General features: G+C 37.0%; 1 protein-coding gene across 6 annotated transcripts in view; it reads left to right on the top strand.

Moving 5' to 3' along the window:
* AUH (AU RNA binding methylglutaconyl-CoA hydratase) overlaps positions 1 to 20,925 on the top strand; it is a 185,071-nt gene that overhangs the window by 73,981 nt on the left and 90,165 nt on the right. For all 6 annotated transcript variants that reach the window (XM_070375232.1, XM_070375233.1, XM_070375234.1 and 3 more), the window contains 2 exons: positions 13,690 to 13,782; positions 15,819 to 15,875. In XM_070375232.1, the coding sequence (XP_070231333.1) occupies positions 13,690 to 13,782; positions 15,819 to 15,875 (150 nt within the window). The remainder of the gene's footprint in view (positions 1 to 13,689; positions 13,783 to 15,818; positions 15,876 to 20,925) is intronic.

Here is a 20,925-nt window from a genome sequence, read left to right as displayed (position 1 = left end):
AGGTGAATTCTACCAAACATTTAGAAAAGAGCTAACACCTGTCCTTTGTGAACTATTTGAAAATATTTGCAAAGGAAGAAATGCTTCCACACTCCTTCTGTGAAGCCAGTATCACCCTGATACCAAAATCAGCAGACACAGCATGTTAAAATCATATGTTTTTCTCAACAGGTTGATAAAAAGAATTAGATGTCAAATCTATCTTAGGAAAAGCTCAAGGCAAACTGGAATTAGAAGGAAGCTTTCTTAGCTTGACAATTGTCAGTAAAATGTAAAAGTGGTCTCCTAAAATCAGGAAAAAGACAAGAGGCCTGCAGTCACCTCTCTTCAATGTTGTTCTGAAAATCTTGACATTTTCTTTTCCTGATATGGAAAAACAGGAAATAGAAATAAATTAATGACTGAAAAAAAGAAATGTAATACTGTCTTTCTCAACTGGTTATTGTCTCCATTGAACTAAAAGGATCAACAAATTATTAGAAATAATAGACTTTGCAAGATAGCTGAATATAGGATTCGTGTCAAAAAACAATCAATTGTCTTTCTTCCTACCATGAACAGACAAAAGATGTTGTTCTTCAGTCATAAGTCATGTCCAACTCTTTGTGACTCTAAAGAACTGCAATATGGCAGGCTCCTCTGTCCTCCTCTGTCTCCTGGAGTTTGCTCAAATTCATGTCCATTGAGTTGGTGATGCTATCTAACCATCTCATCCTCTGCCACCCCCTTCACTTTTTACCTTCAGTCTTTCACAGCCTCAGGGTCTTTTTCAGTGAGTCAGCTCTTTGCATCAGGTGCTCAAAGTATTGGGAGTTTCAGCTTCAGCAGCAGTCCTTCTAATGAATATTCAGGATTGATTTCTTTTGGGATTGACTGGTTTGATATCCTTGCAGTCCAACGGACTCTGAAGAGTCTTCTCCAGCACCACTTTTCGAAAGCATCAATTCTTCTGTGCTCAGCCTTCTTTAGAGTCCAAACGATAAAAGTCAGACAAAACGTATCTGTCAAAAAAAGATACTATTGACAGTAGGGAAAAAAATGAATCTAAAAATATATTCAAGATATATGGAAAAATTATGAAACTTTTTGGGAAGGCATTTAAAAAATTAAATACCGACATACCATCTTCTTGAATAGGAAGATTCAGTATCTAAAAGATGGTTCTCACAAATGATCTGATGTACAGATTTAACTTAAAAACACATTAATATTATGAGGAACTTGATGAGCATAGAAAGGCCTCAAAAGAGCCAACATTTTTAAAGAAGGAGAAAATGAGGGTCCTTCTGTTACTAGTACTGAAGACCTATTTTAAAGATATGGAAATTAATAATTAGTAATATAATATTATTGGCTTTGGGATAGACAGTTGACCAGTGGAGTGGAATATAGGACCCAAAACAGAGAGGTCATTGAGATCACTGGAAGATGGCAGACTTCACTGCATTTATGAAGTAAAAGAAAATTGCATGATCTTGACAGAGTTAAAAATTTCTTAAACATAGAATACAAAGCAAAAGGAAAGGTTGATAAGTCCTATGAAATTAAACTTAAACTTAAGAACATCTGTTCATTAAAAGATGTTGTAAAGAAAGTAGAAAGATAAAACACAAACTGGGAGAGAGGACTTGAAACACTGCCAAAGGATTTGTGTATATATATATACATGCATACGTGGGTCAATGCATGCATACATATATGCAGCTGGGAAATCAGTAAGAAATTTTTCTATACAAGAGGAAAGAGAAACGGGGAGTAAGCATATGGAAAGATGATCAATCTCATATGTAGTCACAGAAATGCAAATTAATACCACAGTAGCATGTTGTTATATGTTTACTAGGTTGGCCAAAATTCTTATCCTGACATTACCAAAGATAGCAGGGAACTTGATCACCACAAAGGTTTATACACTTCCAATGAGAGTATAAATTGGTGTAATAGTTAGGAAAAGTTTGTTGTTGTCTTAGAGTCGGGCATCCACATCTCAAAAGACTGAATAGTTCACATTTTTATAGGGTATTTACCTAGAAGGGTGTCTTTAAGACTATTTTTACTAGACTTGTAGTAACAAATATATTTACAATTTGGTCCATTAAACACATAGAGGTGGATGAGTATCAAAGGTTCATGAAATAATTATCTTTCTTTGTACATTGCATTTGATACTATGCTATTTCATTTTTAAGACTTCTGATTTTGGCTTTTTAAATGAATGAGTTGCTACTTGGAGTTCGAAACTACGCTTATCCGTAGGCATTTTACACATGTGTGTTCTGGGGAGACTTGTAAGAAAAAGACTATAGTAACGATATAGTTCATAATAACAAGCTGAAAACAACCAAATTTCAATAACAGGGGAATGGATAGATGTTTTGGTATATTTGTACAGTTGCATGTGGACAGCATTGCAAACAAATAACTTGAATAAACTTAAATAAGAAACAGAAATCTTTAAAATATTGAATTAAAACAACATAATTTTTTATAAAACTAAAAGATGCAAAAGAGCATATGGTTTAGAGATGTGTATAAATGTAATGAAATCACATACACATATGTATACAGGGAAAAATACTAAAATGGTAAACCTTTGGGTTTGAGAAGGCAGGTGAAAGAATGGGGGCAGATAGGTTATTAGTACTGACCTGTTTCTTGGTTTGGTGATTTTAAGGTAGTTTGTTATTATTATGCTTCATTATATATACATGCTACATATATTCTCTATATTTGCCAAAGTAGATCAATGTTTTTAATAGCTTCAAAGAGCTTGAGTTCTGCAGACATCTCTTATGTGATTTCTTGAACAATTTTCTGCATTTTTGCTGATATTCCTTTTTCTTATTTTCAAGAGGAGGCAGAATTCCAGATTTTTAGAAAGTATCTCCAGTTTGAGGGCTTCCCCAGTGGCGCTAGTGGTAAAGAACCCCCTTGCCAATGCAGGAGAAATAAGAGGTGCAGGTTCGATCCCTGTGTCAGAAAGATCCTGTAGAGGGAGGGCATAGCAATCCACTCTAGTATTCCTACCTGGAGAATCCGCATGGGCAGAGGAGCCTGACAGGCTTTGCTCCTTAGGGTTGCAAAGAATTGGACACAAGCAACTTAACATGCACCCACTCCAGTTTGAAGGTTTTTATTGAGAAGATACCCGTTGGATGTCAAACAAAATTGGTTTATGGACCAGATTTGCACATAAGCCACCAGTGTTCTTCTTGGTCCTCATCCTAACGTTCTCCTCACATAATTCATTTTCTGTGGAGAAGGATTTCCTGGGGCTATTTTTCCCATGGGAAGAAATGGCTTGTCTGGTGATGTTAATGGATGATGGTGGAGGAGGATTCAGCATGGTAATATCTTTTTTTTTTTAATACAATTGATTTCTAAAAATCATTTATTTATTTGGCTGCATTGGGTCTTTGTTTTGGCATGCAGGATCTTCATTGTATCACATGGGATCTTCTCCAGTTGCGGCTCACAGGCTCCTTAGTTGTGGCACGCTGGCTCCAGCCCAGAGCTGGCAGGCTTCTCTAGTTGTAGCACCCAAGCTCTCTGGTTGTGGTGCATGGGCTTTGGAGCACATGGGCTCAGTAGTTGCAGCATGTGGGATCTTAGTTTCCCCAACCAGGATTTGAACTTGCATCCCCTGCATTGCAAGGTAGATTCTGAACCACTGGACCACCTGTACTCTTGGGACTGTTTCATATACACGTGTTCTGGCACCTGTTCGTATTGTTACCCAAAATGCAAGTTCATATGCCTGATGCACAGTGAGGTCAAACAATACTAAAACATTGGAGTTTGGAACAGGGAAAGGTTTATTACAGGGCCATGCATAGCCTATGCCCTAAGAACCCCAAAGTTACTGAAAGCTTTCTGCAAAGCCATTTTTAATAGGAAAGGTGGGGGAGGGGCATGGTTAGTTGTTGCATACTACTTGGAGTCAAAGCTTTTTGTTCTTGAAGTCAGGTCATGGCCAGGTAACTATATTCCTGTAAAATGAGTGTTATTCTCTGTTCTGACAAGAAAGGGGAAGGTCCCCAACTCTGCCCAGCTGCCATCACTGAAGGAGCCACGTGTCCAACCCAACTGGCCCTCAGACTGTCCATACTAGGTGGGGGCCAGGTCCTACAGACTGCAACCCAGACAGACTGCCACTCCTATTAGATTACAGAGACAGGAATGGGGGAGAGGTTCACTGTTCTCTCAAGGCCTGGGCCAAGGCTATTGGGTGGTCTTGGTGAGGAATCTGATGTCCTTGCAGGACACATACCCCAGCTTGTTGTCTGGGCCCACCAGATTACCTGCTCGCCCAAGCCAGGTGAGCTGGAGGGCCTCTGGGAGAAGGGTGGGATCCCCCTCTTTCTGTAACAGGGCAGGATAAGCACAGGCCTTAGCAGGTAGCCATTGCTGTGCCTCATTAGTCCACATCCTGTTCCTAGGCAACAGGTCTTGCTCGGCCATTGGTCGGAGCCTCAGTGGACCCTGCCCACAAGCAACCAACTTTCAGTGAGCAACTGTTAGGGAAGAGATTGAGCCAAGGGTTGGTTGGTGGTGTAGTGGTCATCAGGTGGAGAGTGAGGTAAGAGGCAGATTCAGGCCTTCTCCTGGAGGCCCTCCAGCTCACCGACAGCCTTGGGCCTGCGGGTAAGCTGGAGGGCCCAGGGCCTTCCATGGGCCACCCATTTCTTTGTGTGACTCTGTAATAAACCTTTCTCTATTCCAAACTCAAACGTTTTAGTGTTGATGGGCTTCACTGTGCGTCGGCCACACAGACTTGCAACATTTCCTCACTCTTTACCTTATGACTACCATGCAACCGACCCTTGGCTGAATTCCACTCACTGTCACTCCTTAACAGTTGGTTGCTTGTGGGCAGGGCTCACTACTGCGCTGTCCAATGGCTGAACGGACCACAGTCACTCATTGACAGTTCGTTGCCCGTGGGTGGGGCCCACTGTGATGCCAGCCAGTAGCTGAGCAGTACTAATAGTTGCTCATTGATAATTGGTTACTTGTGGGTGGGGCCCACTGATGTGCTGACCAATGGCTGAGCAGGACCCCTTCCCTGGTAACAGGATGTGGAGTTATTATGCACACCAATGGTTAAAGGTTACCACTCACTGCGCTCTGTTACAGTGTGGACTCAGGGATTGTTAAAGTTTCAGGAATTTTGTGAGCTGGTTTTTAACAACCGTGTATATCTTGAAATTGGTCATTATAGCAGTATCAGTAATAGTACAGATTAGAATATACCCTACTTGTTTGATACTGCTTTCCCCCATTGTACTTTGATTTTCCACAACTAGAGTATCTTTGTGGTCTAAACGATGACCACTGTGCTCTGCTTGTTTTTAATGAAAGAGAATCTATAAGAAACCAAAATGTACTAGATTCATTTGAAAGCTGTTCTATTAAAGTAGAGATCAGAAAGAAGATTTATATTTTGAGTCACTAAATTCCTTACGTTACTGTTCCTAACTTCTTAGAAAGCCTCTTTTTAAAAACTCCAAAATTGTGAACAAAATTTAGGTCTTTTTCTCTTTTCAAAGAGGGAAAAAATACAACTTTACTGCTCTCTTTGAGATGTTTTATTCTAAAGAATTTTTCAGATTTCTAAAAGGTTGTCATTATTACAAGTCCCCACTGCTCACTTTGGGTGTGGGATATGTAGGTTGAAAGCAGTTAACTATTATTAGGCATCAGCAGGTCAGCATGGATGCACAAACATATGATGATCTCAATCTAATAACTGCTTTTATTCCTGAACTTACCACCCACCCTCCAGCTCCATGATGTGGCTGCCTCACTACTGGGCCCTCCATTGTGCAGATTAGCCATATATCAGTAGAATGTGCAGTTGGAAGGCAGAGGTGTTTAGCTACTTATGACCAGTCTTTGTCTAATTAGATGGTACTTCATGAAGAGCTAGAAAACATTTTTACAGTTCTCTTTGAAGCAAAAACCGAGGGTGCAGGCCCAGTTGTCTTAACGTTGAGACCTGAAGGAATTTCTATCTAATGATAAAGAAATATTTAAAATAGGTTTTCACCAGAATTTTAAATAGTAAAATCTTGTGTGATGTGGATAATATTTTTGTAAATGCTCTTCCAGACTAATACTTTAAAATGCCAGTCATTTCTAGTTTCCTTTGCCTTTTTTTTTTTCCTGATGAAGTAAAATTGCAAAAGCTTTGATTTAGCTTTGTAAATACAGGGCTGAATTTGCATTGAAATACAGGTAATTATGTTAAAAGGATAGATCACAAAATTCATCTATTTAACAAACATCTTTTTTTTCCTTAAAATTTTGTAAGGAAATAATTTAATTTTGAAAGTTTTCAAATTCTGATTAGCATTTCTTCATGTGATTGAAAAATCTCCTGTTCTTATACATTTTTCTGTTAGAAAAACCTGTCTCTTTGGGTCAAATATTTATCTCTCTTCTCCTTGAATGATTTCAATAAAGTCAGATTTCTGATATTATTACATGGGCATTTTTTTGGAAATAGTTAATTTTCTGTGAGAACACTGTTCTTCAAGCAAAACCAAATTTAAGACTCATAACTTACATTAGCATATTCCCTTAATAATCACATTGTTGATTTTTTTCTAGAAACATCTGAAAACCTACATTATGTATTATATTTATCTCAGAGCTGAAAGGAGACCCTGACTTGCCTTTCCCCCTGTATTCATGGCCTCTGATTCTAGTTATACTCACAGAAGATGTCCTGTAGACTCAAATAGACAGGGCCTCCACTTGCAGCTCATTTATTTTCTCTTAAAATAGCAAAACTCTGATCGTTTGCTTTAATTATATTTTTAGGAACATTCAAACGATTATTATCTTCTTTGTCATACCTGGCTCATTTCCTGGTACTAAACTTAAAATAGAACCTGATCCTGTTGGTTGCATAACACATTGAGTCATCATTTCTTCCTATTGCTATTGGGAATAGACACTGCTCATGGCAGTTCCCGTTTCACTCAGTCGCACTCTGCAACTGCCGATTTGATATTTCTCAATGCTTTGAAACTGATAATCTGCTTTTCAGATGTGCGTTTTATTGAGTTTTCTCTAAGATTATTAAGTGCTCCCAAGTAGAATAAATACTGTGTGTAAAAACAAGCGTATTAGGTAACTATGAAACTAGCATGTACTTTGAGATGACTCATGTTTTCCTGAAAAAAGTTTACAAGAAAAACATCTTTCAGGGAAAATTTAGGGTTATGTAAAACTTCAGGACTATAAGATGATTGAAATTTAATTAGTCATTGAATACTAATTAAGTTTTTCTGCTTAATTCTTTAGTAGGAAAAATTTTATAGTCCGCATTATAGAATGCTAATTTTTAAAAAAATATTTATTTTTGGCTATGTTGGGTCTTAGTTGTGGCTCATGGCATCTTCATCGTGGCATCTTTTGTTGTGGTGGGCGTGTTGGATTGCTCCACAGCAGCTGGGGATCCTAGTTCCCCAACCAAGGCTTGAACCTGTGTCCCCTACATTGGAAGATGGATTCTTAACCACTGGGCTGCCAGGGAAGTCTGTACAGAATGCTAATTTATATTAATACTCAAAAGTACCAAGTAGTTTGCCTATTTAATGATGTGATAGTATTTATTACTACTCTTGTTTTCTGTGTTCTTTTTTTATGTTAAGGACTCCACATTTCTTGTCATTTTTATTTTATTTTTTTATAGAAGTTGTAATGTTAAACACGTAATGTTAAAAACTTTTAACTGAGTAAATATCTTAAATTCTTCTCACATTTAAAATAATTTTCAATCTCAAGGAATAAGTAAGTTACCTACAAAAAAAATAATAATTTTCATTACTTCTAAAAAGTTAAAATGTATAACAGAAAATTGTTACATTCTCTACCTTCAGAATTAAGAAAACCTTTAGCATGAGCTGATTCATTTTAAACCCTTCCTTCCAGTGAGTGCTCTCATCTCTCAGATCACCAAGTTTCCATTTGTTAATTTCTTTTTCTTTTCCTGCCACTGCATTATATAAACTGCACCCTCATACTTTACCTCCTGTGGAACTTGAAACCTGTCTGTTGAACATATCCCTTTCCCCATCATCTTATTTTAACAAAGCAGTATTTGTCAGTTTTCATTCCAATCCCTGAAAAGGGCAGTGCCAACGAAGGTTCAAACTACCTTACAACTGTGCTCATTTCACATGCTAACGAGGTGATTCTCAAAATCCTTCAAGCTAGGCTTCAGTAGTTCGGGAACCAAGAACTTCCAGATGTACAAGCTGGGTTTTGAAGAGACAAGAGAACCAGAGGTCAGATTGCCAATTCTCATTGCAACACAGAGAAAGCAATGGAGTTTCAGAAAAATATCTACTTCTGCTTCATGGACTACACAAAAATCTTTGACTATATGGATCACAACAAACTGTGGAAAACTCTTATTAAAGAGATGGGAGTACCAGACCACCTTACCTGTCTCCTGAAAAACCTATATGTGGGTCAAGAAGCAACAGTTAGAATCCTACATGGAACAACGGACTGGTTCAAAATTGTGAAAGGAGTACAAGAAGACTGTATATTGTTACCCTGCTTATCTAATTTCTTTGCAGAATAAATCATGCAAAGTGCAGGGCTGGATGAATCACAAGCTGGAATCAAGATTGCTGGGACAAATATCAACAACCTCACATATGCAGAGGATACCAGTCTAATGACAAAGTGAAGGGGAACTAAAGAGCCTCATGATAAAGGTGAAAGAGGAGGGTAAACAAGCTGACTTAAAATGCAACATTCAAGAAACTGCAAAGAGATCAAACCAGTCAATCCTAAAGGAAATCAACCCTGAAAATTCTTTGGAAGGATTCATGCCAAAGCTAAAGCTCCAATACTTTGGCCATCTGATGCGAAGGGCAGGTTCATTAGAAAGGATGCTGATGCTGGGAAAGATTGAAGGCAAAAGGAGAAGGGGGTGGCAAAGGATGAGATTGTTAGATAGCATCGTCGACTCAGTGGACATGAATTTGAGCACACTCTGGCAGAGAGTGGAAGACAGAGGAGTCTGGTGTACTGCAGTTCATGGGGTTGCAAAGAGTCAGACAAGACTTAGCAATTGAACAACAGCAAACTATTTGTTTATCGACTTCTCACAGTGAAGGGAAAGGGCATATTCATTAATTGCATTTTCATTTTTATTTTTCTTCTTTTAATGACATTTTATACTTACCAAAAAATGATACTTTTTAACTTTCTATTAGCTAAGTGTGATTTTTAAGTATAATATTTGTTTGAGAATATTAACTAATAAAAATGTAGAACAAAGTCTTGTCAACTCTTTTTGAGACAATCATTGCCTTTGTGTTTCAGTGTTAAGAACATGATAGATGACCAAGAATTGTCCTTTTCTTGTATTCTCTCCATTATGCTTTAGGGATTATGAGGTTATCAAGTATTTCTTTTGTAATTTACAGTCAATTTATTCCTTTTACACTTCTATTTAGTCTACATTTTCAATGCCCAGTTTGATGTGAAGAAAAATTCCTCTTTCCATATGCATCACATCAGTTTGTTCCTATTTTAAAAAATCTAAGTAAATTGAAATAATCCCTATTTACCATGAGTTGAAATTTTCAGAAACTGAAACTTGGTAGTATACATATTTCAAGCCTGGGTTTGATTTTGTATGTTTGTGTGTGTTTTAGTCTCTTAGGTCCTCTCTGACTCCTTGCAACCCCGTGGACGTAGCCCACCAGGCCCCTCTGTCCATAGGATTTCCCAGGCAAGAATACTGGAGTGGGTTGCCATTTCTTCTCCAGGGGATCTTCCCACCCAGGGATTGAACCCGCATCTTCAGCATTGGCAGGCAGATTCTTTACCACTAAGTCACAGGGGAAGCCAGATTTGATTTTTTGAAAGCCCTTTAAACTCACTTCTGTTAATTCATTTTCTGATGAGTCAGTTTCTAGCAGATGTACTGAGTCCTGAAGGCAGTTACTGTTGACTAGCGTTTTCCACAGTGAGGAGAAAACACTCCCCTTGTTCCTATTGCTCTCTCCAGCGTAGGCTTTGCAGTTTTTTTTTTTTTCTCTCTGTAGCTCTATAGGGCTGCATATATTCATATTGTTCCATTTAAGTACAGGCTTCCCTGGTGGCTCAGAGGTTAAAGCATCTGCCTCCAGTGCTCCCGCACTGGATCCCGGGTTTGATCCCTGAGTTGGGAAGATCCCCTGGAGAAGGAAATGGCAACCCACTCCAGTATTCTTGCCTGGAGAATCCCATGGACGGAGGAGCCTGGTAGGCCACGGTCCATGGGGTTGCAAAGAGTTGGACACGACTGAGTGACTTCACTTTCACTTACACTTTCATAGGGCTGCATATATTCATATTGTTCCATTTAAGTATAAAATGAAAGAAGTTAATAAAAGTAGAGACAATATAGGACAATAGAGAAAAATAGAGACAATATCAGGATTAATGGAGATAGAAGAGGCAATGAGAAATCTTGAGGTTTGTTGCAGAGTGGTAAGAAGGATATTATTGACCAGCTTTATGTGATGTTAATCTTTGTTTCTGAATGGGTGATAAGGTGGTGTGAATGCTCTGTTGGAAAAGCATGTATAAAGTGCCAAGGAAGCATAAAGATAATTACCTCTAAAGATAATTGGGGGCTAGCTAGGCATTCTAGGCAGGGGGGGCTTGTACACAGGTTTGGATGTAAATGATTTCTGAAGGTGTCTTAAGTAGTTTGGGCCTGGAACATGGAGTATGTGTGTAAAGTTGGAGAAGAGGTTGGGTAGGTGGGCAGCCGTTTCCTGTGCCATGCTGAATTTTTCACTGTTTTTATCTTGAATGTGAAATAAATCATTGTACTATTTTAAATAGAGGAGTATCATGAATGTGTTTGCATTTTAGAAAATTATCCTGCAAGAAAATATAGAAGGTATAATGGTAGGGACACACTGAGGATCATTGTTCAGTTACCCAATCATGTCTGACTCTGTGACCCCGTGGACTGCAGTGCGCTAGGCCTCCCTGTCATTCACCATCTCCTGGAGTTTGCTCAGACTCATGTCTGTTGAGTCAGTGATGCCATCCAACCATCTCATCCTCTGTCCCCTTCTCTTCCAGCGCTCAGTCTTTCCCAGCATCAGGGTCTTTTCCAGTGAGTCAGCTCTTTGAGTTAGGTGGCCAAAGTATTGGAGCTTCAGCTTCAGCATCAGTCCTTCCAATGAATATTCAGGATTGATTTTCTTTAAGACTGACTGGTTCGATCCTTCACTGTGAAGGTGAAAGAAGTCAGTTAGAGGCCTCCTGCTTGCGAGAAATGAGGGGGCCCATAACTCTGACTGTAGCAGAGGGAGGGGATTTGCCAATTTGTGAGCCGTTAGATGGGACTTAGAAAACAATTAGATGTAAGATCCCTGGAAAAGAGGACATTTGAGATGACTTTTGGGTGTCTGTTTTGAGTAACTTGGTGAGTGGAGATGCTAACCAAATGTGAAATAGAATCTTGAAGGATTGACAGGAAGTTGATTTGAACATGATAAAGTGTTTAAGTAGAGATGTCCAACAGGCAGGTAACTATAGAGATACAGTTTAGAGAGAAGTTTGGATTTCATGTGGTGATTTGGATATCATTGGTATTATAGATGGTGAAAGGAAACAGACCTCCTAGGAAGAGCTTCTATTGATAGGGGAAGAAGACTGAGTTATATAACCAGAGGTGGAAAGAAAGGCAGGAAAGATGAGGGCAGGGACCCAGCAGGCAAAGGAAGAGAGGAATTCAAAAAGGAGGAGTGTCCAGGATTAAAGTCTCTGATCTTCAGAGGCAACAAGTTTAATAGGGACTGGATAGTGCCCATTGGCTATGGGACAGTATTACAGTGTCACTGGGAAGTGAAGGAAAAACAGTCTCTGTGAGACGAGTGGGACTAGAACTGTGAGGTGGAGGTGAGTGGAAGTGTATTCTTTTCCCTCCAGAAGCTTATCTTAGAGGAAGGTGAGCCAAGGCCACAGTGAGGCCTACTTTGGGAAAGACTTTGATGAGAGAGACTTGTGATTGGGGACATTGGGGAGGTAGCAGATTGAAGGAGTCTAGAAATAGGGTAATTTCTATAGCTAGCTTTTCTACAAAGGAAGAGGGTTTGGAACCTGTGTAACACTAATTCCATTTTACTTGTGGTGGCTTGAGGTGATTGTGGGAACCACTCAGATTAATTTGCCATTATATTACATCATCAATTGTACTTTTTTGTCAGATAAAATAAAATTTTATTTGTTCATTGCACGCATTTCCTGACTGTAAACACTGACATCACTGTCTGTTCATTTTTTCATCAGGTGTGCTGTAAAGCACGTTGTGTGGAGCAGCTTTGAATTTGCCCTGTGTTTTCAAGCTCCCACCTCCCCCGAAACGCTCAGACAGGCGCAAATAGTGAAATATGCCCTGCTGCAAAGACTCGCTCATTCCTGCTCGGCCAGTGGTGCTTTTGCCTCAGATGGCAGCATCTATATGTGCTCTATCCTAGCCTCTTCAGACTTTTTCTCTTAGAATAAATTTGATAAATTTCTTCATGTATGAATAAAACTCAGTACACTTCAACACATTTGAATAAACATCTCTGTCTGAGGAATTTCACATATCAGAATACCTATGGAAGATAGGCTTCTAGTGATGGTATCTTTTTAATATTTTTATTCATTTTTATTTGCTTTAAATTGATACACAATTGACATGTAACTTGTGTAAGTTTAAGGTGAATGTGTTGATTTGCTATATTTACATATTGTGATATGATTTCCACTGTGCCATTAGGTAACACCTCCATCATGTCACACAATATTATTTCTTTTTGTGGTGAGAATACATTGAGAGGTGGTACCTTTTTAATATCCCCATTCTATTCATATGTTAAGGTTGTTCAGCCTAAACTTCACATTCCCATAGTCAAAAATAGAATAGAAAGGATTATGCTTTACATAATAATTAACCAGTCAGTTTTTGAACCATTTATACAAAATTTATATATTTATAAAAGTTTCAGTAAAATAGTAATCTGTTTCTGAACTAAAGAAAGTCTGATTTTAAGTTTGTGATTGGCTAACCCCTTCCCAGTCGTACTTACAGGCAGATTTGAGTATCTCTTCCGTCTGAAGTATGTGGTATTTTCTAGCAATTATTCATCGTGTGTGTGTGTATGTGTGCTCATTGTATTCTTACCAAATGGTAGAACTATTGGGTTAATGACTTGGCAACCACTGAGACTGCTTCTTCTTGTTTGAGTAATTATATTACTTCTCTGAATGAGGTTCTATCATTCTAAGAACCAAGGTAAGCTGTAAAAGGGTCATGAATTATCCATTATACCTAAGTCATTTCAACTTGAAATTTATATGAACCAAACAGCTCATAAAAGACTTTAGATTCAAAGATTACAAAGTCAGAACTGTGATTCTGTTAATTCAACAGAAAGTATGTATGAAAGTATTTCAATAGTATGGTAAGATTTGAAGATATTACTGCATATTTTATGTGGTAGAACACTATATGATCATTACATTTTCTAAAATGTGTTTAGTTAAAAGTAAAAGCAATATAAAATTCTATAGATAATATTCCATTTAAAATTATATTTACATTAAAAAATGTAAAATAATTGCATAGAGTACCTTTACTGAAGAAGCATGAAGTCTGTCTTTCTGTTTCAGCTAATCTTCCAGTGCCAACCATTGCCGCAATCGATGGACTTGCTTTAGGTGGTGGACTTGAACTGGCTTTAGCGTGTGATATAAGAGTAGCAGGTGAGAATTAGTCCTAAAACTTAACTTTTTTCTATTAATTTTTGAGAATTTGGTATTGAAACTCCAACTAAAAATCTTAATTTATCTACTTAAAATAATTGTCATATATAGTGGAACTATATGTAACTTTGTTCTGTATTTTCCAAGTCTCCTGTAGATGTTTTTATACTTTCATAATTTAAAAAATAAAAAACACAACTTTTAAAAAATGAGATTTGTATTTACTGTGTGTGCTCAGTTGTGTCCAACTCTTTGTGACCCACTAGACTGTGGCCTGCCAAGCTCCTCTGTCCATGGGATTTTCCAGGCAAGAATACTGGAGTGGGCTGCCATTTCCCCTTCCAAGATGCCTTGGATCTATCCCTGAATCAGGAATAGAACCTGTGTCTCCTGCATGTCCTGCATTGGCAGGTGGATTCTTTACATTCAGATAATTCTAAATATTTTTCCCCCATATTGTTGAATAAAACATGTAAAAAAAGTCACCTGTTGAGCTTAATGAAGTATTTAAAATTCCCAGTTAAGGAAACAGTCTTTTATAGTATCTTTTTCAGTCCTAGCAGGAGTAAAGGAGAACAGGAATTGGGTCATATGGAACTGAATTTGGATCTTAGGTCCTGTCATTTTTAGATCAGGTTCCTCCTCTACAGTGGGGGAAATGAAGGTTTCTGTTGTGAAGATTAAATGAATTCATCTCTGGCATGTGCCTAGTCCAAGCATGTAGTTATTATTAGGGCTATGGTAATGATGACTTAATGTCTTTGAGGTTCACTTTGTTCCTGCAAGGTTTTCTGAGTATTGGATAAGGTGATTATGAAAATAATAAAGGAAACAATTAGTGCTAACCATGTGCTGAGTATTGACCCAGTGCTTACCTAATGCTCGGCATATACTTAGGCTTGCTTAATCTGCCTAATAGCCCTGTGAGATAGATACGCTTTTGGTGCTTCAGGAAGCTAGGGCTGAGACAGGTGAAGAAACAAACCACAAATCAGTGACCAAGCTGGGATTTGAACCCAGACAGTCTCAAGTCACAGCTCTCACTTCTGTGATTCTTCCAGAGTACTGCATGCTGCCCCAGCTATCCTCGGCACTATGTTCTGTATGATCACAGTGCCATCTGTATCATTGTCCCTCATCAGGGCGACCCAGAGGGACTGTTAGACCGAGGACTGAGTGCAACAGGCAGCAAATATTTGTCACTGTTCTTTCCCTGGTTCCCACTATCTCTTCTGATGGAGCTGCCTGTTAAATGTAGAATCACGATAATTATGTTTTTAATAATTTTATGGTAACTGGCTCTTGGAATTTGCAGTTACTAATTTCTGTGTACTTTCCCTTTTCAGTTTATTTTAGATTTGTGTTTTCTTGACAGATCTTTGGGTTTTAAACTGAAAAGTCAAGTTATATGCAATCCATTTCTGAAAGCATGCAAGTTCTGGGGATTAGGAGATAGGAAGTAGTCTAAGAACATTTGGATATGCAAATAAAGAAATAATTAAGATGTTTTAAAGTAGCTGTGAAAACAAACATGGAAAGAGGAACCCTATCCAGCTGTCAGAACAGTAAAACCATTTGTCAAAAGTAACTAGAGATTTGGTCTTGAAGAGTTGCCATATCTGATATGATATATTAAGCTATTTGATCTGTAGGACTGTTCAGGCAGCTAAAGAATTCTTACTTGTCAGACACAGTCTCCCTCCTGATCCTGAATAATGAATGAGATCAATGCCTTCAAACATGACTTGGCAGTATCAGGTCAAATTATGTAGTTAACACCCCTGGTCTTTCTACATCAAAAATTAATTTGCTGCCAAGCAATTTTTAACAGAAAATGTTGTGTGAATCTCTTAGTATGTATCATTTAGAATGTTTACTTATTTCCATAACTGAATGCCTTCTGGAGTGATTTAAGATTTGTAACACAAATTTAATTAGCAAACAGAATATTTCTAGCTTATTTTACTACTTTTTCAAGTCATCATATTTGAATTTGATGATGTGGATGTTACTTAATTTTCTTCTTTCCTTTTTAGCTTCCTCTGCAAAAATGGGCCTGGTTGAAACAAAGTTGGCAATTATTCCTGGTGGAGGTATGAATTGTTCATGCCCATCTTGATCTGTCCTTGGAAACAGAGCATAAGGCAGAAAGGTGTTAGTTGAAAAGGCAACAAACATTTTGGGTAAAGAGACTAATGCTGTCTTGTGTGCTTGTAACAGAGTCCTTATTGAAAAGGGATTTTTGGTTTCTGTAGGTGTGGAGATTGCAGACGCGTTGCCTGTTGCTGTCTTGCTCTCTTTTTGTGCTTGTCCTGTGCTTTTCTGTATGATGTCTTAACTTTAAAATTATTACACTCTTCACATGATTCTTGAAAGATTACACTTGTATTTTGAAACTTTAATGTGAGTATGTAAATGTGTGTGCCTCAGCGCCTTAAACACACAGACCCGAGTGGAGGAGGGGCAGAGGTTCCCAGGCTTCTTGCCAGCTTGCTTGTGTTTTTGTGCAGCTGGACAAAGGTTGGGGTTGTTTGGTAGGCTGAATTTGGATCTGAAGAGGTGTTATTTCTTCTCTGTTACTACAAAAAAGATTGTTGAGCTGCTGCTTTTGGAAGATTAATAAAGCACTTTTCCAGCATTGATAATGAAATCTTTCATCACAAGGTAAATCTGAAAATTTTGTTCTTTTGTCTGCTGCAGAGAATTTGGAGACATTGCCATTCTGTTGAAGTCTTTCTTTCAAAAAGTAGGCTTCATCTGAGGCTGTACTCCTTGATAACTTATTAGTTTATGAATGAAATAATAATAATTAAAAATTTAGAGCAGTGTTTGAACACTTCTTTTGTACCTGAGTTAAAATTATCAGTTTAACCTTATTATAAGACTATGTATCTTGATTAGGGTGTGTAGATAGAAATTAAAACATAATTCAGTGAAATTGAAGACTATGCAGATCAATGTGTGTGATTCACTAAGTTTTCTACTTTGGTAATGTGCAAAAAGTGACATTCTTGTAAGTAAAAGCATTTACTGTCTACCTGTTTTACCATGCTAGTCTTTTTTACTGTGACTCGTGAAAAAGCTGAAAGGATTTATAAAGCTGTAGCTCCTTCTGTCATTTCTGTTGGGAGCTGCCTGTGTTGTATTAGGTCCAGAAACTAGCCTTTTCTTTCCAGTGTACTTCAGTTTTTGGGGTCTTCTGCAATAGTGGATCCATTAATCAGAACCTATGTTTTGTATATATGATTGAGTTTGGATTCTCATAAATACTGTTATTTTAAAATTTTTTATAGAATTTATTTGTTATAAAATTTGGAATGTTTTAACATTTTCCATAAATTTATAAAGGATAGTTTTCTGTCATTTTTTTCTTCCCTTTATTTCTAAGTGAATCTGAAGTATTATTTGTCAGTTGTTCCTTTAATATAATAAAGCTTTCAAGTTCATAGTGCATGTAATTGTGTAGTATTGAACTTACTGAAAATTAATCTAATTTTGTATAAAGCCACATATTCACATTTAGATAATAAGAAGTGCATGCAGAAATTTTTTTTCACTCTTGTATTAGTATTATGGTTATTAAAGTATCCCAAAGTAAAGTCTGTTTTTCTGTTTGTTTTAATAACAGCAGAATAGCTTAAGTAAGCATTTTTTAAAGTATATCTAAAGAGGTTATTTCTGAAAATTCTATGGAGAAAATCCTCTTCTGTCTTATGCATATAAAGTTTTTTTAATCCACAAATATTTTCTCCATTTTCATTTTTCTCCTTCCCTTTCTCTTAGATGATCCTCCTATGAAAATAGTGCTTATTTTTTCTTCTGTTTTTAAAGATTTTTTTTTTAATGTGGGCCATTTTTTTAAAAAACCTCTGCTGAATTTGTCACAGTGTTGCTTCTGTTTTATGTTTTGGCTTTTTTGGCTGCAGGTCACCTGGGATCTTAGCTCCACGACCAGGGATTGAACCTGCACCCCTTGCATTGGAGGGAAGTCCCCTGTGTTATTTTTTCTTAAAACTGTTTTAGAATTGGTGGGTTTTCTATGCCTAAAATGATCTCCGGGATGTTCCCCTTTCTCTTTTTTGGACTGTGGACATTGCTGCTGTTATGAAGAGCTTATTACTACAGTAGACATAGCAGACTACACTGAATTTTTTTCTCCCTTCCTCGTGGTACCGAACTTGCTTCGTGGTATAGATGCTCATTGAGCAGCCAGGTGCTCATGACCCTTATCAGTGAGCCTGTCTTCAGTGTCGGTGGTCCCAGCCTTCCATCTGTTTCAGACAGCGGTGGCTGTGGATAGAAGATGGATAGAAAATAACTAGGAAGAATTCAAATACAGCAAGAGTATTGTGGGGAAAAAAAATAAGACTTTCCTTTCCTTTTTAATACTATGGATGGAATAAATATTTTTGGGTAAAATGTATGGATTCCATTCAGTGTAGAAGATATATGTCTGTAAGTCTGAGAAATAATGCTCTTCTAAGTTATTACAAGTTCATGGTTTCATACTGGCCAGCATTTGAAAGTTAATCCAAGTGAAATTGTACCTCTGCATTCGTATTTACTGTATGTTTGATCAGCTGCAAGAGTTAACCTGATGCTCTTAGTTGGCATATTATTATCACTTCTAACCTTTTATGATAACAGTTTACTGAGAAATGATCAAAACCTGATATTTACTTTTGGGTTTTTGTTTCTACTTGAACCTGAGTCCCAATAACAACATGATTATTTTTATGGTATATTTTGTAATTTTTCTTATAATGCAACAAGTTGAATTATAAAACAATTATTTTAAAGTGATAGTACTATTTCTAATGAGTGGACCATCACTATAAGTTTTAGGTTTAATGTTCTAAATTTCAGTTTTTACTTGACTATTAAAATTACATAGTTTAAAAAAAAGTAAGATATAAAGAAAGGTAGAAACATACCAAAGCCAAATTGAACTTCTTTAAGTTGTAGTTTGTCAGATAAAATTAAAAATGGAGTGTAAGTGACTGTCAGATACTTAAACCAGTACCTTTATTTGTTTTATATATATTTATATAGACAGATATTACAAAATACAAAAAATACAAAATAAAATTTAATGATGTAAAGTTTAAAAATCATTAATATTGTTACCCTAGGATCTTCCTATGATATTTTAAATTATATTTGGGAATGTTTATTTACTAAATAGCCCTATCTGTTCTCCAGTATTTTCACCTTTAAGAAAGCAGCTAAACTTCCTGTCTTCGTAACTGGGAGAATCCTTCAGTACTATAAAATAAAATTCTCTTTTGGAAATAGCTCTCCAAACAATACTGCCCTTAAACATGTTTATAAGACTGCAATAAAACAAGTTCAGGGGCTTAGGATTCTATTATTTGACAGTTTAGAAAATTTCTGTTAAATGTGCACAGAAAATGGTGGCAGTATCTTTTATTCCCTGCCTCTGTTTAACAGCTTCTACTAGAGGATTTGGGGTATATGTCAGGAAACTTTATTATAACTAAGAAAACTGTATTTGCTTTTTGCTTGGATATATAACACCGTGGACAAGATGTCTAGTATTTCCATTGCTCTGTGGTTATCTTTCATTCTCTCTAGCCTTTTTTGTTTTTGAAATATTCAAACTTTAGGAAATATGAAAGGCAGTGAAATGAACCTCTTGATACCTTTCACCAAGATCTCTTCTCATGAGAGACCCTTCCACTCTGTCTCTCTCTCATATGCATATCCCCCCCTTTTTTTTCCTGAACCATTTAAAAATAAGAGGTGAACCTTTAAATATTTCAGTGTGCTTTTCATAGGAATAAGAAAGGACTCTTTAACCACAACCCTATTGTAACACCTAACAGTATTAAAATTAGTATTAATATTCAGATTATACCAGGTTCAAAATGTTGTTTGTAGTGTTTTTTTGTTTTGCTTTTCTAATTCAGGATTTATTTAAATGTCACAGGTTACATTTTTGTTTGTTTTTTAAAAATTTCCCATCTCTTTTTGTTTTTTAGAACAGTAATCTTTCTAAAAAAAAAGCCAGACAAATTATCTTCTTGAAGTTTGCACATTCTGGATTTGACTGAGTTATTTCCTCATATTTAGGTTTATGATAAAAAATTTTTGCAGAGAATAGTAAGTAGGCCATGTTCTATATTTCCTTTTCTTCTAATGTGTTGGCACTTAAGAGTTAGATTGTTCCACTTTGGGTGACAGTAACTGTGATCACTTGGTTAAGGTGGTGACTTAACTGTGCGTACACTTTCAGTATCCTCCTCTTGGAAGGTTTACAGGAAAAGAATCTTTAATTATTATTGGTATTGACTGCTTCCCAAATTAAAAAAAGAAAGGAAGAAAGAAAAATGACTTTTTATTTTATTTTCCATTAAAAAATCAAAAAGAAGGAAGGAAATGAGAGCATTGAGATTTCACAGGACCAGAGCAAGAGGCCCCAGTTCTGTCTCTTTCTCCTCCCCAGGATGAGGGGTTTGGGATATCACTGCCTGTCCCACTGTAGGCTGTGTTTAGCAATAAGGCGTCTCTTGGCATGGTGTCCAGGAACTCTATTTTAAGGTGTGTCTATGAAGTAATGACAGATTTTTAAATCCAGTATGTGTGTTGTTCTGAGCACAGTAGTCATTTTGGAAAGTTTTGTTTATAACCTTTGTTGAAATCTTCTTAGAATTTACATCAGTATCTGACCTTATTCTTTTGAACATCTTCAACAGTGACTCATCTAGATCCTGTGAGGGTGAATTTGATTTTCAAAAATAGCATAGGACCTTTCTGTGCCAAATCTGATTAATAAGGTCATACTATTTCAGGAAGAAGAAAAGTATAACAACAAAAATAAGACTGCTTTTCTTAAGAGGCTTATATGATATCACAAACATTTACCAGTGTTACATGCAGTGGACAGCGCTGCTGGATTCAGTGGGCTGATTGCTAGTGACCTCTAAAGGCCAGTGCTTGTTTGGCTCTCTGAAGTCTAGTGCATTCATGAACACACTTCATACACTGTGCAGTCTCATTTCTTTGTACTTTAAAATCTGTTCAGTGACCACTTTACTCTTTTCTGTCTATTTACGGTGTTTTGGAAGCTATTGGTTGGTAAGTCATATGGTTAGTTGTTGTAGAGGAAACAGATATAGATAC

The sequence above is a fragment of the Bos mutus genome, chromosome 8 (genome assembly GCF_027580195.1).
Source record: "Bos mutus isolate GX-2022 chromosome 8, NWIPB_WYAK_1.1, whole genome shotgun sequence".
Taxonomy (NCBI): Eukaryota; Metazoa; Chordata; class Mammalia; order Artiodactyla; family Bovidae; genus Bos; species Bos mutus.
The sequence above is the reverse complement of the archived record's forward strand: the minus strand, read 5'-3'. Positions and strand labels throughout refer to the sequence as shown.